The 19,736-nt window shown below is 41.7% G+C and overlaps 3 protein-coding genes across 4 annotated transcripts in view; 2 read left to right on the forward strand and 1 right to left on the reverse strand.

Moving 5' to 3' along the window:
• The first annotated feature begins 467 nt into the window (after positions 1–467).
• On the forward strand, positions 468–2,142 carry LOC132783731 (pancreatic triacylglycerol lipase). The gene is made up of 4 exons (XM_060789080.1): positions 468–818; positions 891–1,002; positions 1,055–1,638; positions 1,697–2,142. The coding sequence occupies exons 1-4, from the start codon at positions 794–796 to the stop codon at positions 2,035–2,037; spliced, it is 1,062 nt and encodes a 353-aa protein (XP_060645063.1). The 5' UTR covers positions 468–793; the 3' UTR covers positions 2,038–2,142.
• Positions 2,143–4,156: 2,014 nt separating this feature from the next.
• Positions 4,157–5,072, forward strand: LOC132783733 (troponin C). The gene is made up of 3 exons (XM_060789081.1): positions 4,157–4,318; positions 4,413–4,830; positions 4,893–5,072. The coding sequence occupies exons 1-3, from the start codon at positions 4,316–4,318 to the stop codon at positions 4,919–4,921; spliced, it is 450 nt and encodes a 149-aa protein (XP_060645064.1). The 5' UTR covers positions 4,157–4,315; the 3' UTR covers positions 4,922–5,072.
• Positions 5,067–19,736, reverse strand: part of LOC132783728 (bone morphogenetic protein receptor type-1B) — a 54,900-nt gene continuing 40,230 nt past the window's right edge. For both annotated transcript variants that reach the window (XM_060789076.1, XM_060789077.1), the window contains 2 exons: positions 7,792–7,979; positions 5,067–7,728 (listed from right to left, as the gene is read on the reverse strand). In XM_060789076.1, coding sequence (XP_060645059.1) covers positions 6,421–7,728; positions 7,792–7,979 — 1,496 coding nt within the window. In that variant the 3' untranslated portion in view covers positions 5,067–6,420. The remainder of the gene's footprint in view (positions 7,729–7,791; positions 7,980–19,736) is intronic.

Consider the following 19,736-nt stretch of genomic DNA (forward strand, 5'->3'; position numbering starts at 1 on the left):
AACGCTCGTAGCAGGCAAGCGCTGACACAACAGTTACTCATTCATACTTTGTTTCGTTTTTTTTTTTTGTATATTTTATTTGTTTATTTTCACATTAGCTAACAGTTTTATCCACTGTACGCGTACAGCCACAAAACCATCATGTTGTTTGGCAGGTGTCATAAATATTGCGCGTACGACTCGAGTGCTCAACAAAATATTCGGCAACAACAAAGGCTCTGACACACCGATGTTGCTTTCGTCAGACTGCCAGCATCGGTGGAAAATGAAATAGAAGAATGATTGAAATGTGTATTACCAATTGTATTGCAACTCAACCTACTTATCAACAAATGTACGTAACTGTAAGCTGACATGTTTTTCTATTTATTTGCCAAATATGAAGTTTAGCGTTCTAATGCGCTCTAACTATTGTCCCTTGACCCTTTGCCCCGTAATTCTCAGAAGACATCGCTGATTAATATACTGCACATCCTGAAAGGTATGCTCTTGTGTAGATAAGTGGGTTATGGCAATTACTATAATAAGTATAAAGCTATTTACTGTCATGAATGGATTTCCAAAGGAAATGTCCGCCCAAAAGAGCCGAAATTGCCGTAATAGCCAAAATGGCTTAGAGGATTCAGATGTCAACAAAAAAAAATCTTCACTGTAAAAAAAATTTAATTTTTAAATTGATGCTTGCAAATTAAGGAATTAGTCACGGTATCGTTCGTGGATATCAGCTTAAAGTCTAGCAAATTAATGTTTTGTGCTTTAGTTGCCATTTGACTTCGCCAATAACAACACAAAGATGTTTAAGCTATGGATCCTATTTGGTACTTAAAAAAAACAACAAATTTACTTGAACTCCGAATGCACTTACATCATTTCTTTACATTGAACTAAAGCATACTTAAGCCTGGAGTTTCTGATCGGGACCGCTTCGGAGTTGCAGCCACAATGCTTCAAGACGCCATACACTAGCTGCCCCAATGAGAACATTAGTTTCTGGCTGCACACGTGAGTATACCCTTAGGTTTATTCAATCCAATACTACTTTCAATTTCGATAGACCTCTGAGGCCTCAAGGCATCTTAGTGGATACGCTCCATTTGGCAGGTCTGCCCTTAACGTCGAAGTCGTTGAAAGTGTTGATTCACAGTATGGGTGGCAGCAGGTATAGCACACCCAATTCCGTGCTGATCCCAAAGTTGTTACAACTTCCCGATGTGAACATTTTAGTCGTGGACTATGAGAAATTATCTCCCGAACCTTGCTACACTGAATCGTCCTATAACATTCACATTGTAGCTGGTTGCTTGGCACAATTGTTGGCCACTCTACTGTCGCTCGGATTGCTGGAGGCCAATCAGCTGCACCTTATAGGTTTAGGGCTGGGCGCACACGCTGCTGCATTTACTTCGAACATCTTGGAGCGTACTCACTCCAAGGTGTCTCACATTACTGCACTCAATCCGTCCAAGGCCCTGTACCTAACACCTGACATAAAACAGAGGATTGATCCCAGTGATGCTGAATTTGTGGATGTCATTCACACAGATGTTATGGTACTTGGTCTTATGCAGCCCGTTGGACACGTAGACTTCTATCCCAACAAGGGCGTCGTTCAGCCCAATTGCGGAGACCCGAAAGATAGTAAGTAATTATCAAATTTTCGATTCCCACTAAGACTAATTAATTAATTCCTAACCAGTTAAATCAAATTACTGCTACCACCATCGCTCTGTTGAATACTATGCAGAATCAATTTTTTCTCCGACTAAATTCTGGGCATTCCGCTGCAAGGATTTGTACGGGTTTATTGTAGGCGAATGCCAGCCCAATGACGACCTCGTGGAACTTGGATATAATACACCTCGCACGGCACGCGGCAACTACTTTTTAGCCACCAATGATTATCCACCCTATGCTCGTGGAGAACAATTCTTGAACTTAGATCGCAATTTAGAAAACCAGACGTTCCTCCCCAAAGAAATGATTGAGATGCTAGGTAAAATGAAGGATGGAGCAAGAGGACTTACAACCTTTCATTAATGGAAATTTCGAAAATTTGTCGCGTTCAATTATGCTCTAGGTATAAAAAGGATTGATCAATGTTTGCAATTAATCAAAATTGAATAGACAAACATTTTTATTTCACGAGGCCTGCGTTAGTACTCGTTTCGGATAATTTATTCTCGTCTGCATTTTGAAATTATTTTAGAACGCCAATTACTCAATTCTACATTTTCAATTTGGCGTCAGTGGTGCGCGCATATTTCGTTCTTAATATTTTTAGAAAAGCTCTATATGAGACAATTGTGCTGCTCGACTTGAGAATACCAATGTAATGAGATGCGATGCGAGTCACTGGGGGTGATAAGCAATCTCCTCTCAGTCTGTTAGATGGTCAGGAATAGTTAACTACTGGCAGTAAATGCATTTCTTAAGCGAGTCTACTCAGTATTATCCCATTGTTATGTGGTCACTTCGATAAGGGTATTTGTTAAATTGGATCAAGTTTGATACGGTTTCTAAGTCAATTGTATAAGTGATTTATGCATTGTGTGAGGAGGTAGGGCCAAGTGGATCATAAGTATTAACTACGGCCATGGATTATGCATTCGATTTGGTAATTACTCTGGTAATTACATACATAGATGGAGCGTAAATCTAGCCTAAAATTTCGTGTCAACAAAAAGTGTCAGCAACTAAATTAGAACTTATGCCACATGTGCTATTTATACGAAATATTAAGACCGCAAATATGCAAAAACAATCGAAGCAAAGTATCTCCTGGTACGCGCACACTCACACTCACACAAACTCACATATACTCGTATGGTACACAGACCGACAGAGAGCAGAAATTGTTGCAAATGCCTTCCAAAGTGCTTCACGTTTTGTCATAAATAATAAAAATCAAGTGACCATCAAAAGTTGCCTTTGCCTTTGCCTTTGGCTATTGACAAAAATGCGGCACAAAAAGAAAAACTTGAGCAATTCGTCGGAAGGTTATACTGTGTATACAGACACATTCGCACACACGCACACACCGACACTCTCGCACAGTCGCACACACACACACACCTCTGCAGCACCATGCCTCCCGTGCGACCTGTCCATTGGTTTGGTGCACGTCCAACTATTCTGATGTCCATTTGCCAGCCTGAAATGCCCGTTTGTTTGTTTTAACGCAAAAATATAAAACCACATCAACATTTTTTGAGTTGAAAACAATTTGCGCGTCCCCACTCCCCCACTCAGACCTACTCAACCCCACCGGAGAGAGGTGAGCAGAGCACAAGCTATAGCAAAAGCAGCAGCAACAGCAGCAGCAACAGCAGCAGCAGCAGCATCACTAGAGCAGCAGCTATGCCATCGACATCTGGCCCACTCATGATCATATGGAAAAAATTGCTATAAAGTACTAAAAATACAATTACCGTGAGAAAATTGCGCTGATTTTGTGACTGATTGTGAGGACGTTTATAGCCGATTTTAAGTGACTGACGGACTGGGCGATCTGTTGTTGCTATTGCTGTTGCTGCTGCTGCTGCTGTTGATGTTCTGCTGCTTTGCTGTTGTTTCCCATCGCCGTCTCGTCGACCGACTGACTGACCATTTGCCACGTCTTTGCATAATTGTATAATGATTGCTTTCCGGCTGCCAAATGGAAATGAAGATAAATAGTTCAGCGATAAAAATGACGTCGCCATTTGTGGCAGCAATGCAAGCGACTGATTTGCCGCGATTTTCCCATTTTCCCACTTTCCGCCTATTTCGCCGATCTCATTTGTTGGCCCGACCTTAGCCCAGTCGAGAGCGACCTGCTGTCGGATCATCCGTTGTATTGTAGCACTTTGATCTGAAATCCGTGTCTGGCCAGCCTCTTCCACCACATTCCAATACTCAATACACACAGAGAGCAGCAGCCTCCGACGCAGCAGCAGCTGCAGGTATGGGAGGTAGTGGGAGTAAAACGGTGGGACAGCGAGGGGTTGTCGCTGGTTGTTAATAAAGCGTTTCGGAAAAGCCAAAGCAACAATAACCCAACCTGAAGGATGAGAATGTGTGTGTCTGAGTGTGTGTTTGTGAGACTGAGTGCGAGTGCGAGTGCGAATGCGAGTGACGTGGCCACTAAGCGGATTTTGTTGTTTATAAATAATGATCTTGGCCAGACGATTGGATTAGTGGGTGCTCGCGGTCCAACGCAGAAACTCGTCGACAGGCAACCTCAGCACACTCAGCACTTGGCCAAGCACTTGCTCGGCCATTTCGCATACCGCATTCATAATCGCAGCGCGCACTCGAACACAACAGAAACGGAATCATGGTACGCATCGCCTATGGCATCGGGTATTATATCATATGCTATCATATGGAATCACACGGACGTACTATACAATTGTGTGTCTATAACATTATAGGAGGACGATGAGAAAATGGACATCATGCGGAAGGCATTCCAAATGTTCGACACCCAAAAGACGGGCTTTATTGAGACACTGCGACTGAAGACCATCTTGAACAGCATGGGTCAGATGTTCGAGGAGAGCGAGTTGCAGGATCTGATCGATGAGAATGATCCCGAGGATACAGGCAAAGTCAATTTTGATGGCTTCTGTAATATTGCTGCCCATTTCCTGGAAGAGGAAGATGCCGAAGCCATACAAAAAGAGCTGAAGGAGGCTTTTCGTCTATACGATCGCGAGGGCAATGGTTACATAACAACATCCACACTCAAAGAGATTCTCGCCGCTCTCGACGATAAGCTGTCTTCCAGTGATCTTGATGGCATCATTGCGGAAATCGATACTGATGGTTCCGGCACCGTTGACTTTGACGGTAGGTTTTATCAACCATAACAACAGCCAGCTGTAACTCTCTTAAACCAATATAATTTTCAGAGTTCATGGAAATGATGACGGGTGATTAAAACATATTTCCAGATAGGCAGAACGAGAGAGAGAGCTGTAAAGAGGCGACGGAGAGAGGCTCGCGGAAAAGAGTGTGTGTAAAATTTGGCTTTTTTTTAATGATAATAGTTTTTTTTATTATTATTAAATAAATTAACTAAACGCTTTAAATCAAACTTTAGTTGTTGTGGGTTACTTAAGCATACAGTGAAATCAAATCAAATTAAATCAAATTCAATTAATAATAATTACATTTCCATATAGTTGATGCTAAGTCTAGACTTAAAATTAAATTCAAGCGTAAGTCTAAGAGTTAAGTTTAAGAACGTGTTTTTGTCATACCATATCAGAAGACACATCTAGATTATTTACAAGATCGCTCAAAACGACAATATATAATCTATATACTACGCATATATAGTTACTTGCCTATAATCAATTACTATTTGTCTATATATACAAACAAAACAGGAAACAAGCAAAATGATATGCAAATGAGTTAACTTGTGCCAAGCAGTTGGCATAAAAAAAATATATAATCTTGTGAATCGTTAGCAAAATGATGGGGAAGGGAGGTAAGCTTATCCTTAGAGTACTTAAAATTATTGAAATTAAATTTAATACAACTAAGTATGTGAAATATTGGACAAAATGATTTGCCAGCTTTCGTCTTTACATATACATAGAAATATGTGTAGAATATAATATAATAGTTCATTTTTGTATATGTCTTAAAAACTATTCAGTGGATTTTACATAAGGCAGCATTATCTTGCTTGAAGGCAACAAGTTGCAACTTGATTGCTTAATAATATACAAGAATAACTTGGTCTATCTATTTCACACGATGTAGCAAATGCAGGCACTGAAGAAAAATTGTAGTTCTCCATCGAGTTTACAAATGTTGCATGCATTCTTTCCCCTCAGCGACTGTATGTGACAATAAATCGTTGAGTGATGGTCTTCAGTAATAGTAAAAGTTATAGTAATAGTAACGGTAACGAGTACACTTTAGAAGCATACGAATAAGGCTGGCACAGAAAGTCAATTAAATAGTTAAGCTTCATCTTCGATCAGAATTGCATGTATGTACATTGTAAGTATTATGTGTATACAACTATATCAACTGATATTTCCCAAATAGTTAAAGCATTTTTTTAACCAATGAACATACAATCAGTACTGCGCGTAAGCTTATTACTAGGCACAAAGTGTAGTACTTCTCTAAGAACTCATGCAAGAGACTATAACTAACTCTATTTCAAATATGATAAACAAATTTCTTCATTGAAAAATAGAAATCACAATGAAAACATAATTGATATGCAAAAAATCAAGTTATGTCAAATGAACAGACAATGGAACAGAAATTATTCGGCGAAGATGTATATGTAAATGAAACTTAGGTCAAACCCACCTAAACTAAGGGAACTACAGTCTATGGGTACTACATATATGGGTACTAGAATCGACTAACATGTGTTAGTAAACAGTTGATGATTTTGGACTGGACTGCAGCTTAGACAATCTTCATAGGCACATCGATGAGGCAGTCCGTCTCAAGTCGACCGAGTGTTTTCTTCACACGAAGCGCAGTGAGTCGCACCGTGGGATTGGGATGCCAGCACTCTTGCATAATTTTGCTGACTGTGGCGAGCACATCATCCTCTTGCCAACGCGCTGGTATTGGCGGCCGGAAGCCCTTCACGCACACCACGGCGTGCATGTCATCGAAGGTCGGATCCGAGGGGACAACATCGTGATAGGGCAGCGCGTAGTCCTCACACGTTGTCGTCTTTGTGTTCGAAATGGGCGTATAGCAGCGACGCGCCATCTCCCACAGCACAAGGCCAACAGAGTACATGTCGGCGCGCTTGAACTCCTCAAATTGTTGCGGATTTAGTGCCTGGCTAAGCACCTCGGGGGCCATGTAGCGTCGTGTGCCAACGCGTGTGTTCTGAGCAATGTGAATCTCATCGAGCTCCGAGATGTATTTGACTGCGAGTCCGAAGTCCGCAATGGCGCATTGGCCATTCCGCTTCACCAGGATATTCTTGCTCTTGATATCCCTATGCGCAATGGCCGGTTTGCCAGGTGTGCCAAAGATCTCGTCGTGCAGATGGGCCAGTCCCGAGGCCAGTGAGTAGGCAAGCAGCTGCAGTTTCTGTGGAGTGATCACCGACGTGGACAGATAATCGTGTAGACTGCCCACCTCGTGATAGTCAGTGATGAGCAGCATTTGCGTCCAGCTACCGTTGCCCTTGATGTCGGCGGCTATGAAGCCCAAGATGTTCTCGTGACGCATGAGAACGGTTTGATAGATTTCCGTTTCACGGAACCACGACGCCTCCTCGGTAGTGAAGAAGGTCTTGACCGCAACACGCTCGTCGCGCCACTTGGCCAGCCACACCTCGCCGTAGCGTCCTTTGCCCACCAGACGCACCATTTGAATCTGCTTGGCAATCGTTCTTTGTACGAGCAGAGGTAGTCCTGAGCCCGAGCCCGAACTCTGCTCCACCAGCTGCGACAAAGGGGACAGCTGTGAGTTGCACATCGAGTTGATCAGGCGCGGTTGCTTTCGCGATTTCTCGCGACGCTTATAGATGAGGCACATGATAAACACCACAACTATAAAGACGGACATGCAGACAATGATGGAGGCAAAGAGTGCTAGCGTATGCACCGATTCACTGCTCACTGGCAGCTCCGGTGCCGGAGTGGTCAGCTTGGGTGTGTAGGCGGGTTGCAGGTCGCGATTGCAGAAGTCTTCGCCCTCGCAGCAGACAATGTTCTTGCCATGAATGTGAGGCACTGAGGCCACTTTGCACTGTAAGCAAATAGAAAGGGGAATGAGTATGACAATCGAAAGCAGAAATGATGAGAGCATTACCATTAGTAAACCACCATTCTCCTCTGGCGGCATGCAGCCGTAAGTGCGCTCCTCCTCGTAGAGTCCTGTCGATTCGTCGTACACCTCCTCGACGGCACTGAAGCAACTGCCTCCAGGTCGTGTTTCGCAGGTGCCGTTGCTGGCATTGTTCGGACAGCTTCCATCGCAGTAGCAGCGCAGAGAGCGTGCTGAAATTGGAAAATAGTTAAATGAGTTCGAGTTAAGTTTTAGGTACAGTTAAGTATATTTCAAATTAAATATATTTCACATATGGCACGGCTTTACTAACAACCTAATAATAATAAAGGTGTGAGGTGAAGCATCGTATAATGGCTCTAGCTCCCCTACTGGAGAATAGGTGCAAGGAAAAGCATGAAATAAATTAGCGTTTTTATCTTTAAAGTGAAGTTAATATATACAACTTTTGTCTTAGAAACGAAGGTTTTGTCCAATAGAATCATTCAATATGGTAAGGAACAGAACTATTATTGTTGACTTATTTATATTATTATTAATATTAATAATTAATATATGCCCCAAAAATTGCGTTAGACCTTTTAATATAACAAGCAAATTTTGCAAAGTTTATTTTAGATTTTAGATTTATTAAGAAGTTGAAGCAATACTGCAATAAAGAACCATACACTAATAAATGTCAATGTCCATATTCGAGCAAAAATAAAAGATTGGAATAGCGTTTGGTTCATTTTGGATATAACACCCATTCGCATTTACATTGAAGGGTATCAATCGCTTGTTGCATGCAATATCGCTTATGCCAATAATTATAATTAGCTTGAACAATTCAATTAGAAGCCAAACTGTGTGCGGTTAAAAACGCTAGCCAAACGCGCGCGTGCATGAAATGCGACTGAGCATGAAGACAAAGCTCCACTGAGCGATGGCCGGTGGCTGGGGATTGGGGTTTGGGGTGTGGAGCTGGGCTGACCGATAACGGTAATTCGAGCAATTGATTCAGGTCGCCGCTACACGCCATTTACTCGCCAAGCCAAGCAGCCAACTCAACTGAGGAGCTAACTTGGTAACTAAGCAACTAAGTAACAAATTACAGGCTACCAGCTAAGCTGAGTCTGAGCTTCAGTGTGTGCTCAAGTGACAGCTTCGCCGGCTGCAGCTTCAACTGCAACTTCAATTCCAGCTCTGCTTGGTGGTCAACCGAGCCAATGGGCTGGCGATTTATGGCTACAACTGCTTAACGGTTTAGCTTCTTACAGGTTCTGCCCGTTGTTGTTGCTGTGCTTTGTGGGCGTCTGCGTCTATGTCTGTGTCTGAGCTTGGTGCGTTTTTATGGCCACATTTCGCATGGCTGCAGTAACTGACACTTAAGAGAAGCCAGTAACCGCCGTTAGCAAGCCATTGAGTCGTTCCCATGGCTGATCTATGCACCCGCCCGCTAGCACTCACTGCCAGCATTGTGTAGCAGCTCCTCAATAGCTGCATTCGCTGTTCATTCATAAAAATCACTTAAGTGCTTGTGCAAAATGTGCAATAATTTTATATACTCGAGCTGCAAGCTGCAAGCTGCAGGTTGCTTTGCCTGTTGTTTGCTTTCGGATTCCCCTCGCTGCTGCCTGTTCAGCCCACACGGCAAAGCACAGGCTATTTAACATATTTTTAGACATTCTTATAACGCAAACGAGACCGATTAATGCGGCTATTTATAAGCCATAAAATACTGTACGAACATACGAGTATTTGCCAGAAGATTTACAACGCTAGGCGGATGTGTGTCATGAGTTGTTGAGGTAAATAATACGGCTGTCTCTTCCAAGAAGCAGCTCAATTTGTTCGACCAACTATTCCACAATGACACCAGCTGCCTCTCTGTTGGCAACAGATTAATCCATCTAGAGAAATTGATTAATTTGTAATTTGTGTAAGGAAGATAGTTATCAACGAATTTGCTCATTTGTTTAGAACTTAACAATACAACTAGAAATTAAACTTTTGTGCCTTGCTTTCAGCTTGTGTCATTAGTTGGATATTTGGATAAAATAACTGGTTCACAAGGCTCAATTGTTGATAGGAAAGCAACTCGAAACTTTGCTTTAACTTGAGAATTGTTTGGTTTAGTTATCTTTGTTGACATTGGGTTAGATTGGCGATTGCTATTGGATTAATAAATAAACAGTTGTTGCATAAATCCAACGGCAACAAACGCCTTTGGGTGACTTTAGGCAATTAAGCAAATTTCCTAAAAATATGTAGCTTATTGCAGGGTGTCTGACAGTCGAGCAGCTCAATAAAAGAGCGAGAGGAAATTCAGAGCACTCACACACATGTAAGATGTAAGTATGAGTGTGGTTCGATTTTTGTAACGACAAAAATCACAAATTGGCGGATGTTGTTTGCATTTTGGGCCACACCCCACCATCGAATGCAATGGGCGCAATGGCGAGATAATAATTTAATTACACTTTAATAGCAGCGACAATTGCTGTTGTTGTTGTTGTTGTTGTTGTTTTATATCTCTTCTCAGCTGTTGTTGCAGTTTGTTGGTTCAACTTTTACTAGTTGTTGGCGAGTGATTTGGCAACGCAAAACGTGACTGCAAACTGTCGACAATGACAAGTAGATGATATGCCTTTTTTAATCATTCATTTTGCTGTCGATATTGGCAACAGCCACTACCTGTGCATCAACTGAGACTGTTCCTACGTAGCACAGTAGCCTCTTCGGCTTGTCCTCTACTTCCATCTCAGTCGCGTCGTCAACACGGCAACCAGACAAATTATAAATTTTATACCGTTCTTATGATAAAAACGAAGATAAAAGGGAAACCAAATTATGAAAAGACGCCAAATTGTTGCGCCCATCTCTGGACCCAGACCCGGTCTCTCTCCAGTTCCCGTCCTCTCAACATATTTTGCTACCTGTTTCGGCCATGAGTCGGGTCTTTCATGATGCTGAGCGGCTCCAACTTGGCGCCAACTGCACGCGCTACAGAAATCACATTTCATATTTCGTTAAGGACTTGAAAAATATGCAACTAACAACAAAAAATAACTAAAATTATTGCTTGCATTAGGCAGTATTCAGTAAATACTCGTAAAGCATTATAATTAGCAATTATTAAATATTTTATACAGCTGCGAAATTAAAATAAACACCACTTTAAAAAATTCTACCGTTTAACATATATTACTAAAAAGCAACTGCTTAATATATCATACCAATTTAACGTTTATTACATAAAGAATAAACTAAATTTAATAAAATATTTTAATTTAATATAGTTATATAGCTAAACATTTTTAATTTTGCAGGAATACATATAGTCATCCTATCGCCAGTCAGACAAGTTGTTTTATAGGATCCATAACATATAATATAATCGAGCGAAAATATTTGATAATGCACCCACCTAAAAGACACATCGAAGTGATAAAAATGGCAACTCATTCCCCATTAATCTTTATCATTTATAAGCAAAATTCAATTGACTGTGACCATCAATCTATTCTACGAGAATAAAGTATTTAATCTTTGGCGTATTGCAAACAGTTTCTTGCTGGCATTAACTCTGTGCGATGGTTGATGTACTTGTGTTGGCTGTAAACATTTTGGCAACAGTCAAACTCTCTGCTGCTGTAGCAGAAGCACAAGATAAGTTAGAGACAGAAGCAGAGACAGAGACAGTCGCAGATGTAGCAGCTGTTGCTATTGTTGATTCTGTTGATGCCATTGATGAGCTCACCTCCGAGTGGGCAAACGTCAGCGAGCTTACTATGAATACGTATGTATCTATCAGATAAATACACACACACTCGAATTGCACAAACACATACGCATTCTCTCGTATGTAGGTGAAGATAGTGGCCCGATTTGTATATCTTTAGGTAGCACATGACCTGCCAGCCAGCCAGCCAGCCAGCCAGTCAGCCAGCCAGCACGTACATATGTTTCTATGCAGCACGAGTCTTATGGCATTTGGCAAACATTTCCGAAGAAGGCGACGCACGGAGCAAGCATGGCGGATGTGCCTAGAGTGTGGCATGCCACGCATTTCGACTGGAGCGCTGTGAAGCTGTTGCGAGTGTCGCCCAATGTTGTGGGAGTATTTATAGATTGGGCGGCCATCTGACATAATGTTTACGACACGACTGAAACCCACGCCTCAAAGAGCGAGAAAGAGACAGCGAGCGAGCGAGCGAGGAAATATGATAAACGCTTGAATGCGAATGCAAACGAAATGTAAATGCAAAATCAGCTATCGCAGCTTGTGGAAAAGTGCACCTACTCTGAAACTACATCACGACCATGTGATGTGATGTGAAGTGTTGTTTTGTTTGGTGTGGTGTGGAGATGCGCGTTGGCAGCGGAAATCGTTAGCTGATTCACGCTGTAAACATGGCCAACCCCCAACGCCAACCGCCAAACGGCAAACAGCAATCTTCGCAGCTGCAGCTGCTGCTAGTAAGTGAATTGAAAGCCTCGAGAGTACAACTAATTACAGTTCAGTGATTGCATTTATTAAAGTCTGATTTAGACGAATTCTTTGAATTGATCATTCCCAACAAATAAAATTGTACACTGGATGAGGTATTACTTTATATGTGTACTTTAAAAGTACAGGAAATTCATCGCCATATTTACACATCAAGATCTAGCGAATAGCAAAGAATGAGCTTGACTCAATAGAAGTGCCAGTTAAAACAAGTAAGAGGGCTTGACTGTGAGATACCCGCTTTCTTACATTATATCAAAAATGTACAGCAAAAATACAAAAATATACCAAAGCCTATATTTGGTATTTGGAATAGAGAATAGTGACTGGCAGCTCTTTCCTAGTCTCCCAGTTATGAGACTCCCTGCCAGTCTAATTACAGATAACAAAATAATTTGGGCTATCAACTCCTTTGCGAAGGTCAGGTCGCCCGGTCTCGATGGACTTTCGCCAGCAATGCTGCAAGCCAGCAAGCCCACGATTGTTCCGTGGCTATCGGGTATCTATTCGGCGTGCCTCGCATGGGGTCATATCCCCACTCTTTGGAGGACCTCGAAAGTCATTTTCCTGCCCAAGGCGGGCAAATGCAGTCATGTGGTCCCAAATGACTTTCGGCCTATCAGCCTAACCTCTTTCCTGCTAAAAACATTGAAAAGCTACTTGATTTGCACATCAGAAGCAACTCAATGCATCTGTTGTCCCCAAATCAGCATGCGTATACAAAGGGCAAGTCCATTGAGACTGCTCTCCATGCTCTAGTAGCCTCCATAGAAAAAGCGGACCACTACAAAGAATATGCCTTGGGTGCATTTCTTGACATTTCAGGCGCCTTCAATAACGTCACCACTGATGCTATTATGAAGGGCCTTACCTCAATTAACACGGCACCAGCGATCCACAGATGGGTCAACCGCCTTCTTTGTGACAGGCGGGTGGTGGCTACGTGGGGCGATGCGGCCATTACAAAGGTAGTGCGAGGTGGCACTCCCCAGGGTGGGGTTCTCTCGCCTCTCCTTTGGAATTTGGTCGTAAATAGCCTACTTCTAAAATTTACTAGACGGGCCCCAAGTTAATTGCCTATGCTGACGACATAAGCATTTTGATAACTGGGAAATGCCCAACCACCCTTAGTTCCGTAATGGAACTTACTTTGCGGGAAGTTAAAGCATGGGCCGAATCAGCCGGGCTCAGCATTAACGCGGATAAAACGGACCTTATCCTCTTCACGAAGAGGTATAAGGTACCTGCGTGGTCCCCCAAAAATAGGCTGCACTATGCTAAAGCCGAGCCTAGCAGTAAAATACCTAGGTGTGGTCCTGGACAGCAAACTGACATGGAAGCTCAATGTGTTAGAAAGGGTGAAGAAGGCCACCGGAGCCTTGTACATGGCGAAGAAGATGCTTAGTTGCACTTGGGGCCTCTCTCTAATCTAATGCGGTGGATATACATCTCAGTTGTTCGCCCTATCCTCACCTACGGTGTTCTAGTGTGGTGGCAGGCCACTGAAAAAAGGACGTACCTATCCATCATGGAAAGGACACAGCGTCAAGCGCTACTGTGTATCACAGGCGCTCTCAGGTCGACGCCAACTAAAGCCCTCGAGGTAATAGCTGGTGTGGAACCATTACACCTATACGCGCAATCCATAGCCGCAAAATCGTCCCTACGGATTGCCGCAACTGGCAATTTGGGTCTGCTAGGCTATGGTCACAGCGCCATTGGTAGGGAGACTAGTAGAGACTTGGACTATACTATCCCCTTACCAGTACTGACCATATTAACACTATATTCTTGGAACCGGAGTGCTGGCGGGAAGGGTTATGCATTCCCGAAGCCCTCAACCTCTTCACCGACGGTTCGAAGATGGATGATGGTGTCGGAGCGGCCGTATACTGCCCGGACCCGGTCTCCAAACAATCCTATAAACTCCCAGACCATTGCAGCATCTTCCAGGCGGAAGTTTTTGCCATTGGCAAGGCTGCCGAATTGGCTCGGGGTTTACAGCGTGATCACACCTCTATTAACATCTTTGTTGACAGCCAGGCTGCAATAAGATCAATGCACTCTGATGTGGTCAAGTCCAAAGTTGTCCTGGACAGCAGAAGAGCAATAGAGTCGCTGAACGCATCTGCGGTCGTGCGAATCTATTGGATCCCAAGCCACCAGGGCATCGATGGCAACGAGATCGCAGACACTCTCGCCAAAGAGGGAGTGGGGCTCGATGTTGGCAACATGTGCAATGTTCCGATATCCCTGCGAACTCTAGGCAGTGAAATTGAGGTGCGCTCTAGACTTCAGTGGGACGCGAGCTGGCGTAATGCCAACTCGTGCAAAACTGCAAGGCTGATGTGTGCCTCTACTAACAAAAACTTAACCAAATTCGTCATGCAGCTTTCAAGGAAAGACTGCAGGCTAATGCTAGGCATTTTAACTGGCCACTGTATGTCAGCTGTCCATGCTGTAAAGATGGGCATCACGAACAGTGATCAGTGCAGGAAATGCAACGAACCCGGGGTTAAGGAAACACTTGAGCATCTTCTCTGTAGATGCCCAGCGTTATCCCGACTCCGGCTGAAATACCTTAATTCGCCGTGCCACAACGATCTTCGGGACGTCTCACGGCTATCTCCTAGGATGCTGCTGGCTTTTGCCAAAAATGCATCCATACTGCGCGATTTCTGAGACGTAGATAAGCTACCGGTTCAGCTACGGACCTCCACTGGTCTATGCTTTGCCCCGTACTGGGGCAGCCGGTCCTACCTAACCTAACCTATATTTGGTATATCATAATTGTACTAAACTAAAAATATAGAGTACAAAATATATCGGATTGCCAGCCAAAGCAACTGAGACACGTTTTTTGCCATACAAACGTTTTTCTTAAATTCTTTATCTTAGTAGCAACAGATGAGTTTAGAACTTTAAAACTGAAACTGTAAAAAAAGCCGGGTAAGATGAAAGTTGCTTTTAGCTGATTATCAAGATCAATTGGGTTTTCTTCAACAGGTTCACGTTCAAATTGTATGCAATAAAAATATTTTTCGCAAATAAAAGCTTTTGCAGAGCATGATTTTACGTTTTTCCCATAGCTGAACTTCCCCTAATACTGCTTAGACTTTGTTCCCTTCCCTGCGATAATTGGCAAGAGTTGTTATCGCTATTCTTGCATGCTAATGTCTAATAAAATTTACTAAAATGCTACTCAAGTTTGAGGAATAAACATTTAACGATATTCAAACATAGAGAGTTCTGACGTGTTAAAATTAACACTTCAAAAACTGGTTGTGCGGCTTGAGCTCAATCAATCTGCAAACAACATTTAATTTCATGTGGTAATGGTAATAAGTAACTGAAAGATCCAGTGAACTTAACGGACTTGAACTGAATTGTGTGGATGCTCATTAAATGCATTAACTGAATGCGTTAAATAAAACATAGAACAGGTATAAAGATATTTCTGAAGTGTTAATGTCAAGACGCATTCTTGTAAACGATCTGTTAAGTCACTGCTCCGACTTGTTAGTGAATAGAAGCTGCGCTTATGCTATTGGCAATTGTGTTTTGCATTCCAATGCGGTTGATTTGCATAAATGCATATTACAGGCGTTTAATTGACTTTCAAAACGTGTCACCGGCAATACAAACAAAAGCAACAGAAACAACAAACGCAGTAAATGCTTAAACATGTTTTCTTGGCTGTTAAGCAGCTGTAAAGTGCATGATTGGCTTTTTGTTTTCTCTCAGACTCCAAGATAGTTAATATACTACACATATGCACACTACGTTTTATTTAGCAAGTCTGTGGAAATGCCAACCAGTTATTTCTAATAAAACTACTTGGAAGACTGTTTGTCGTGGGCGTTTTCGTTGGCCAAGTGCTGCTGCTGCTGCTGCTGCTGTTGCTGCTGCTGGTAAGACAGTGATTGCCTTGCGGCTGCCTCTTAATCAAAACGCTGTCAAAATTCTTAATAAAACTTTACTTGTACTAGACTGGCTGCATGTGTCAGTCGTGAGTGCGCCATTCATTCAGCGAGTCCGACTGCGGCAGTTGCAAAATCTTAAAAGCGTCTGCATGCGTTTTAATTAAGTGTCGCATATTTTTAATTAAATCAAATAACGCCCAAGCGGCAGTTGAGCTATGAAAAACGCGTCCAGCTGTTGGCGCGTGGGCTCAAAAACCAAAAGAGTACAAAAGAGAGCAAGAGACAAAGATTCGGTGAGAGAGTGTGAATACAACAGAGACACAGTGAGAGCTGTTAGGGACTGCTAGGGAACTGTTTGCTGCGTGGGCTTTGCCACCGCCGGATGCTGCTGTGAAACAAGGGCGTCTCGATCTTTGTCTCCGTCTCTGTCTGCTCTCGGTATACGAGTATTTTTAAGAAACTCGTTTCACATGCAAAGCAGAAGGTAACCACAACCATCAGCCATCAACTACGAACAGCAGCAGCAGCAGCACAAGCAACAACAACACCCACGCGACTCGAGTCACATATTGGCTGGCTTCAAAATTGACTGTCGAGTGTCCAACCCTGCGCATAATCAGCATACATAATCTAATCTACATACATACATAAGGCTTAAACGGAATTCGCATTAGATGCCAACGGCTCAGCACGGGGGCGTAGTCAGCCCCAAAAGGGGATGTGAACAGTAAACATTCATTTACCATAACTCAAATCTTGACAAAGTGTCAAATGATTTCGATTCACAGTTTTAATATTATTCAATTTTCAGAGAAAAAGAAAGTGTAACAAGTAAGAAAGCTACAGTCGAGTGTGCTCAATAAAATAAAACCATATTCTACAAATATACCGAAAATATTGCACAAATATACTAAATATACCGATGGGTATATTTGGTATATCGATATAGTACTACACTCAAAATATTCCATAGAGTACAAAATATACCAGATATACAGGAGCCTTCTTCAATATTCTTCTATAATTCTTATCTGATCGCAACCAAAATTTCAGGAATCAAAAATACTGAATTCATTATCGTAACATATATACCAAAAATCGCTGATCGGAGAAATCTCCTTCTGCCTGAAGGCACAAAGTTATAATACCCTTCTACCCTCTGGGGAACAAGTATAAAACGTAGACTCCTCATTCATTCTCATTTCGATTTACATTAAACGATTGACATATCCAAATCTGACTTAGATTTAGCCTCCTTTTTGCCACGTCTCTGTGATACACACATCCGGGTTCAAAAGAATAGCGTTTGCTATATGTACATATAAAGGTACGCATACCAGTTTGTTAGCTGATTGAAATGCTCGAAAACATAGAGAGCTGCATAAATTACAACAGCAACAGAGGAAGACGGTAAAACACAAGTGAAAATTTGGCGGCTGCTCTGAACTTGCAAGTTGCAACCAGACTGGGGATGGACACGAAGTCGTTATCATTTGTGCTTTTATCATTGTCTTCATCATCAATATAAATACTTCATTATCTCCAGTTACTTATTTTTGTCAGCGTTCACTTGTACATAACATAAATAGAAACGCCCGCTGCTTTTTTATTTTTAATCTTACGTCTTGGACAAACGCTAGCGCGTATATGTATTTATTTGTATACATAAATCAAGCATACGCCCCGTAAATCAATAGTAATTAATCGCTTCTTTTTGTATTTATTTTGAATTTGTTTTTTGCATACGCCCTCAGCAGCAACGAATGAAATGCAAATTGCTGCGACCAGATGCCATTGTCCAAAGTTTATAGCTTTAATTAAGCATCTGTTTTTTTTGGTTTTGTGTAGTCAAGCTGTGACGATATTCGATAAATAACCTAGTCGATAAACGCAAGAAAATTAATCGAACAGCTACTGAACTGAGATATGTATTAATTATCTGATTCGCGATTGTAGAGTGTAAAAGGTCTTCGGTTTGATGGTCTCTTCTGTTTTCCCCATCTCGATGCGAACAAATTAATCATTGGACTTTAAACAATGCTTATGACTAAAACGAAATTGACTGTTTTTCTTAAAAAGAAAAAAAATGTAACATATAGAGGATTTTGAAGTGTATGCTTGGCTTGAACATACTCTGGAATCGAAACTGATTGAGTTCAAGCACATTTTGTCGATATAAAATAAATACATATTCTACTAAATGAACTGATTAATTCTAAAAAAAAAAAGTTCGAGCCGGAAAGTGTATTCACTCGTATTTTCATTAACTAGATACAGGGTATCGAAAAGAAGAACGACTGCGAAGGTAAACGAGTTTTGCTTTACGCTGTTGTCGTTTCTCGTCTAAAGTTGTATTTCCGAAGCTAAACCTCTGACGTTGTGGTTGTTGTTGTTGTTGTTTTCTGTTTGTGTTGTGAGCATGACAACTTTTAAAATGATTTTTCCTTATAAATAGCTATAATTAATGCCGAACCGCGTCTATATACATATGTGCCTGAGTTGTCTGTACAAACTGCCTCGAGTTGTTATGAATGAAATGCCAATAACCCAAATAGTCATAGATGGACACAAAACGTTTATTTTGTGTGTTTATCAGATTTAAAACTGCATCCATATATACGCTTTGGTATATGGGGAGCCATTCTCTGTACCCCATTGTCCCCTTTTGTCCTGCTCTTGCTGGCAATTAAAAACAATTGCATTTACGTACAGTGCACATTGATGTCGTGGAAATTATTTTCGATGCATATGCATTTTGCATGTGCCCCGTTCAAATCAACACAATCAGCTTTAATTAGAGAGGTCGCCGCCAGACTGTGCCCGCCGATTTGGCTTAATGGTTTTTAATTGCAGTCGCAAAATGATTAAAAACACAAATGAGATATTTTGAATCATCTGGTCTGGAATTGCAATGAGTGTGGACCACCCAAAATGATGCTGTGGAGATTCTGAGCTCATAATGAATAAATGGAAAATCTCTGAAGCCAGATCAGTGTAAAATGTTGTAGTTATTGTATACAAACTCGATTTATATTTCCTTTTATGTCGAAACTTACCTGTAATAAAAAGAGAAATAAATAAGCTTAGTAACAATTAGTCAAATTGCAAATAAAATAATCAATTAAAAAATTAAAATCGAAATCGAAACAAAAACTAAATGTATAAATCAAATAGCAACTGGTTCTGGACCTATTTGGGATTGAAAATCGAATTTAAATACAACAATAAATAAATTCGCTTGATTTTTTTATGGCAATTTCAACATTAAATTACGGCTGATGTTGATAAATGCAAATCGCCAAGTCGCTAAGTCGGCGAATCGCCAAATCTTCGAATATCTAAATCGCAAAATGAAGGCGTCATAATGATTATAATGGTGATGATTAGCTATCATTGTTGCTGTTGCTTTTGCTGCTGCTTGTCGATTCAACAGTAGCCGTCTTTGCACAAACCTGCCCCACAGCGTCATTGCGATATAAATTCGAATGCAGCCCGACCATCAGATACCCTATCCGTGCTGAACTCCAACAAACTCGCTTTGCCGATCAGCAGAT

This window comes from Drosophila nasuta, chromosome 2L (assembly GCF_023558535.2).
Source record: "Drosophila nasuta strain 15112-1781.00 chromosome 2L, ASM2355853v1, whole genome shotgun sequence".
Taxonomy (NCBI): domain Eukaryota; kingdom Metazoa; phylum Arthropoda; class Insecta; order Diptera; family Drosophilidae; genus Drosophila; species Drosophila nasuta.

Coding starts and splice junctions, on each gene's coding strand:
- LOC132783731 (XM_060789080.1), top strand. CDS start 794: ATGTTTAAGCTATGGATCCTATTTG. Junction 819..890: donor TAAGCTATGGATCCTATTTG/GTACTTAAAAAA, acceptor ATTGAACTAAAG/CATACTTAAGCCTGGAGTTT. Junction 1,639..1,696: donor TTGCGGAGACCCGAAAGATA/GTAAGTAATTAT, acceptor ATTCCTAACCAG/TTAAATCAAATTACTGCTAC.
- LOC132783733 (XM_060789081.1), top strand. Junction 4,831..4,892: donor CGGCACCGTTGACTTTGACG/GTAGGTTTTATC, acceptor TATAATTTTCAG/AGTTCATGGAAATGATGACG.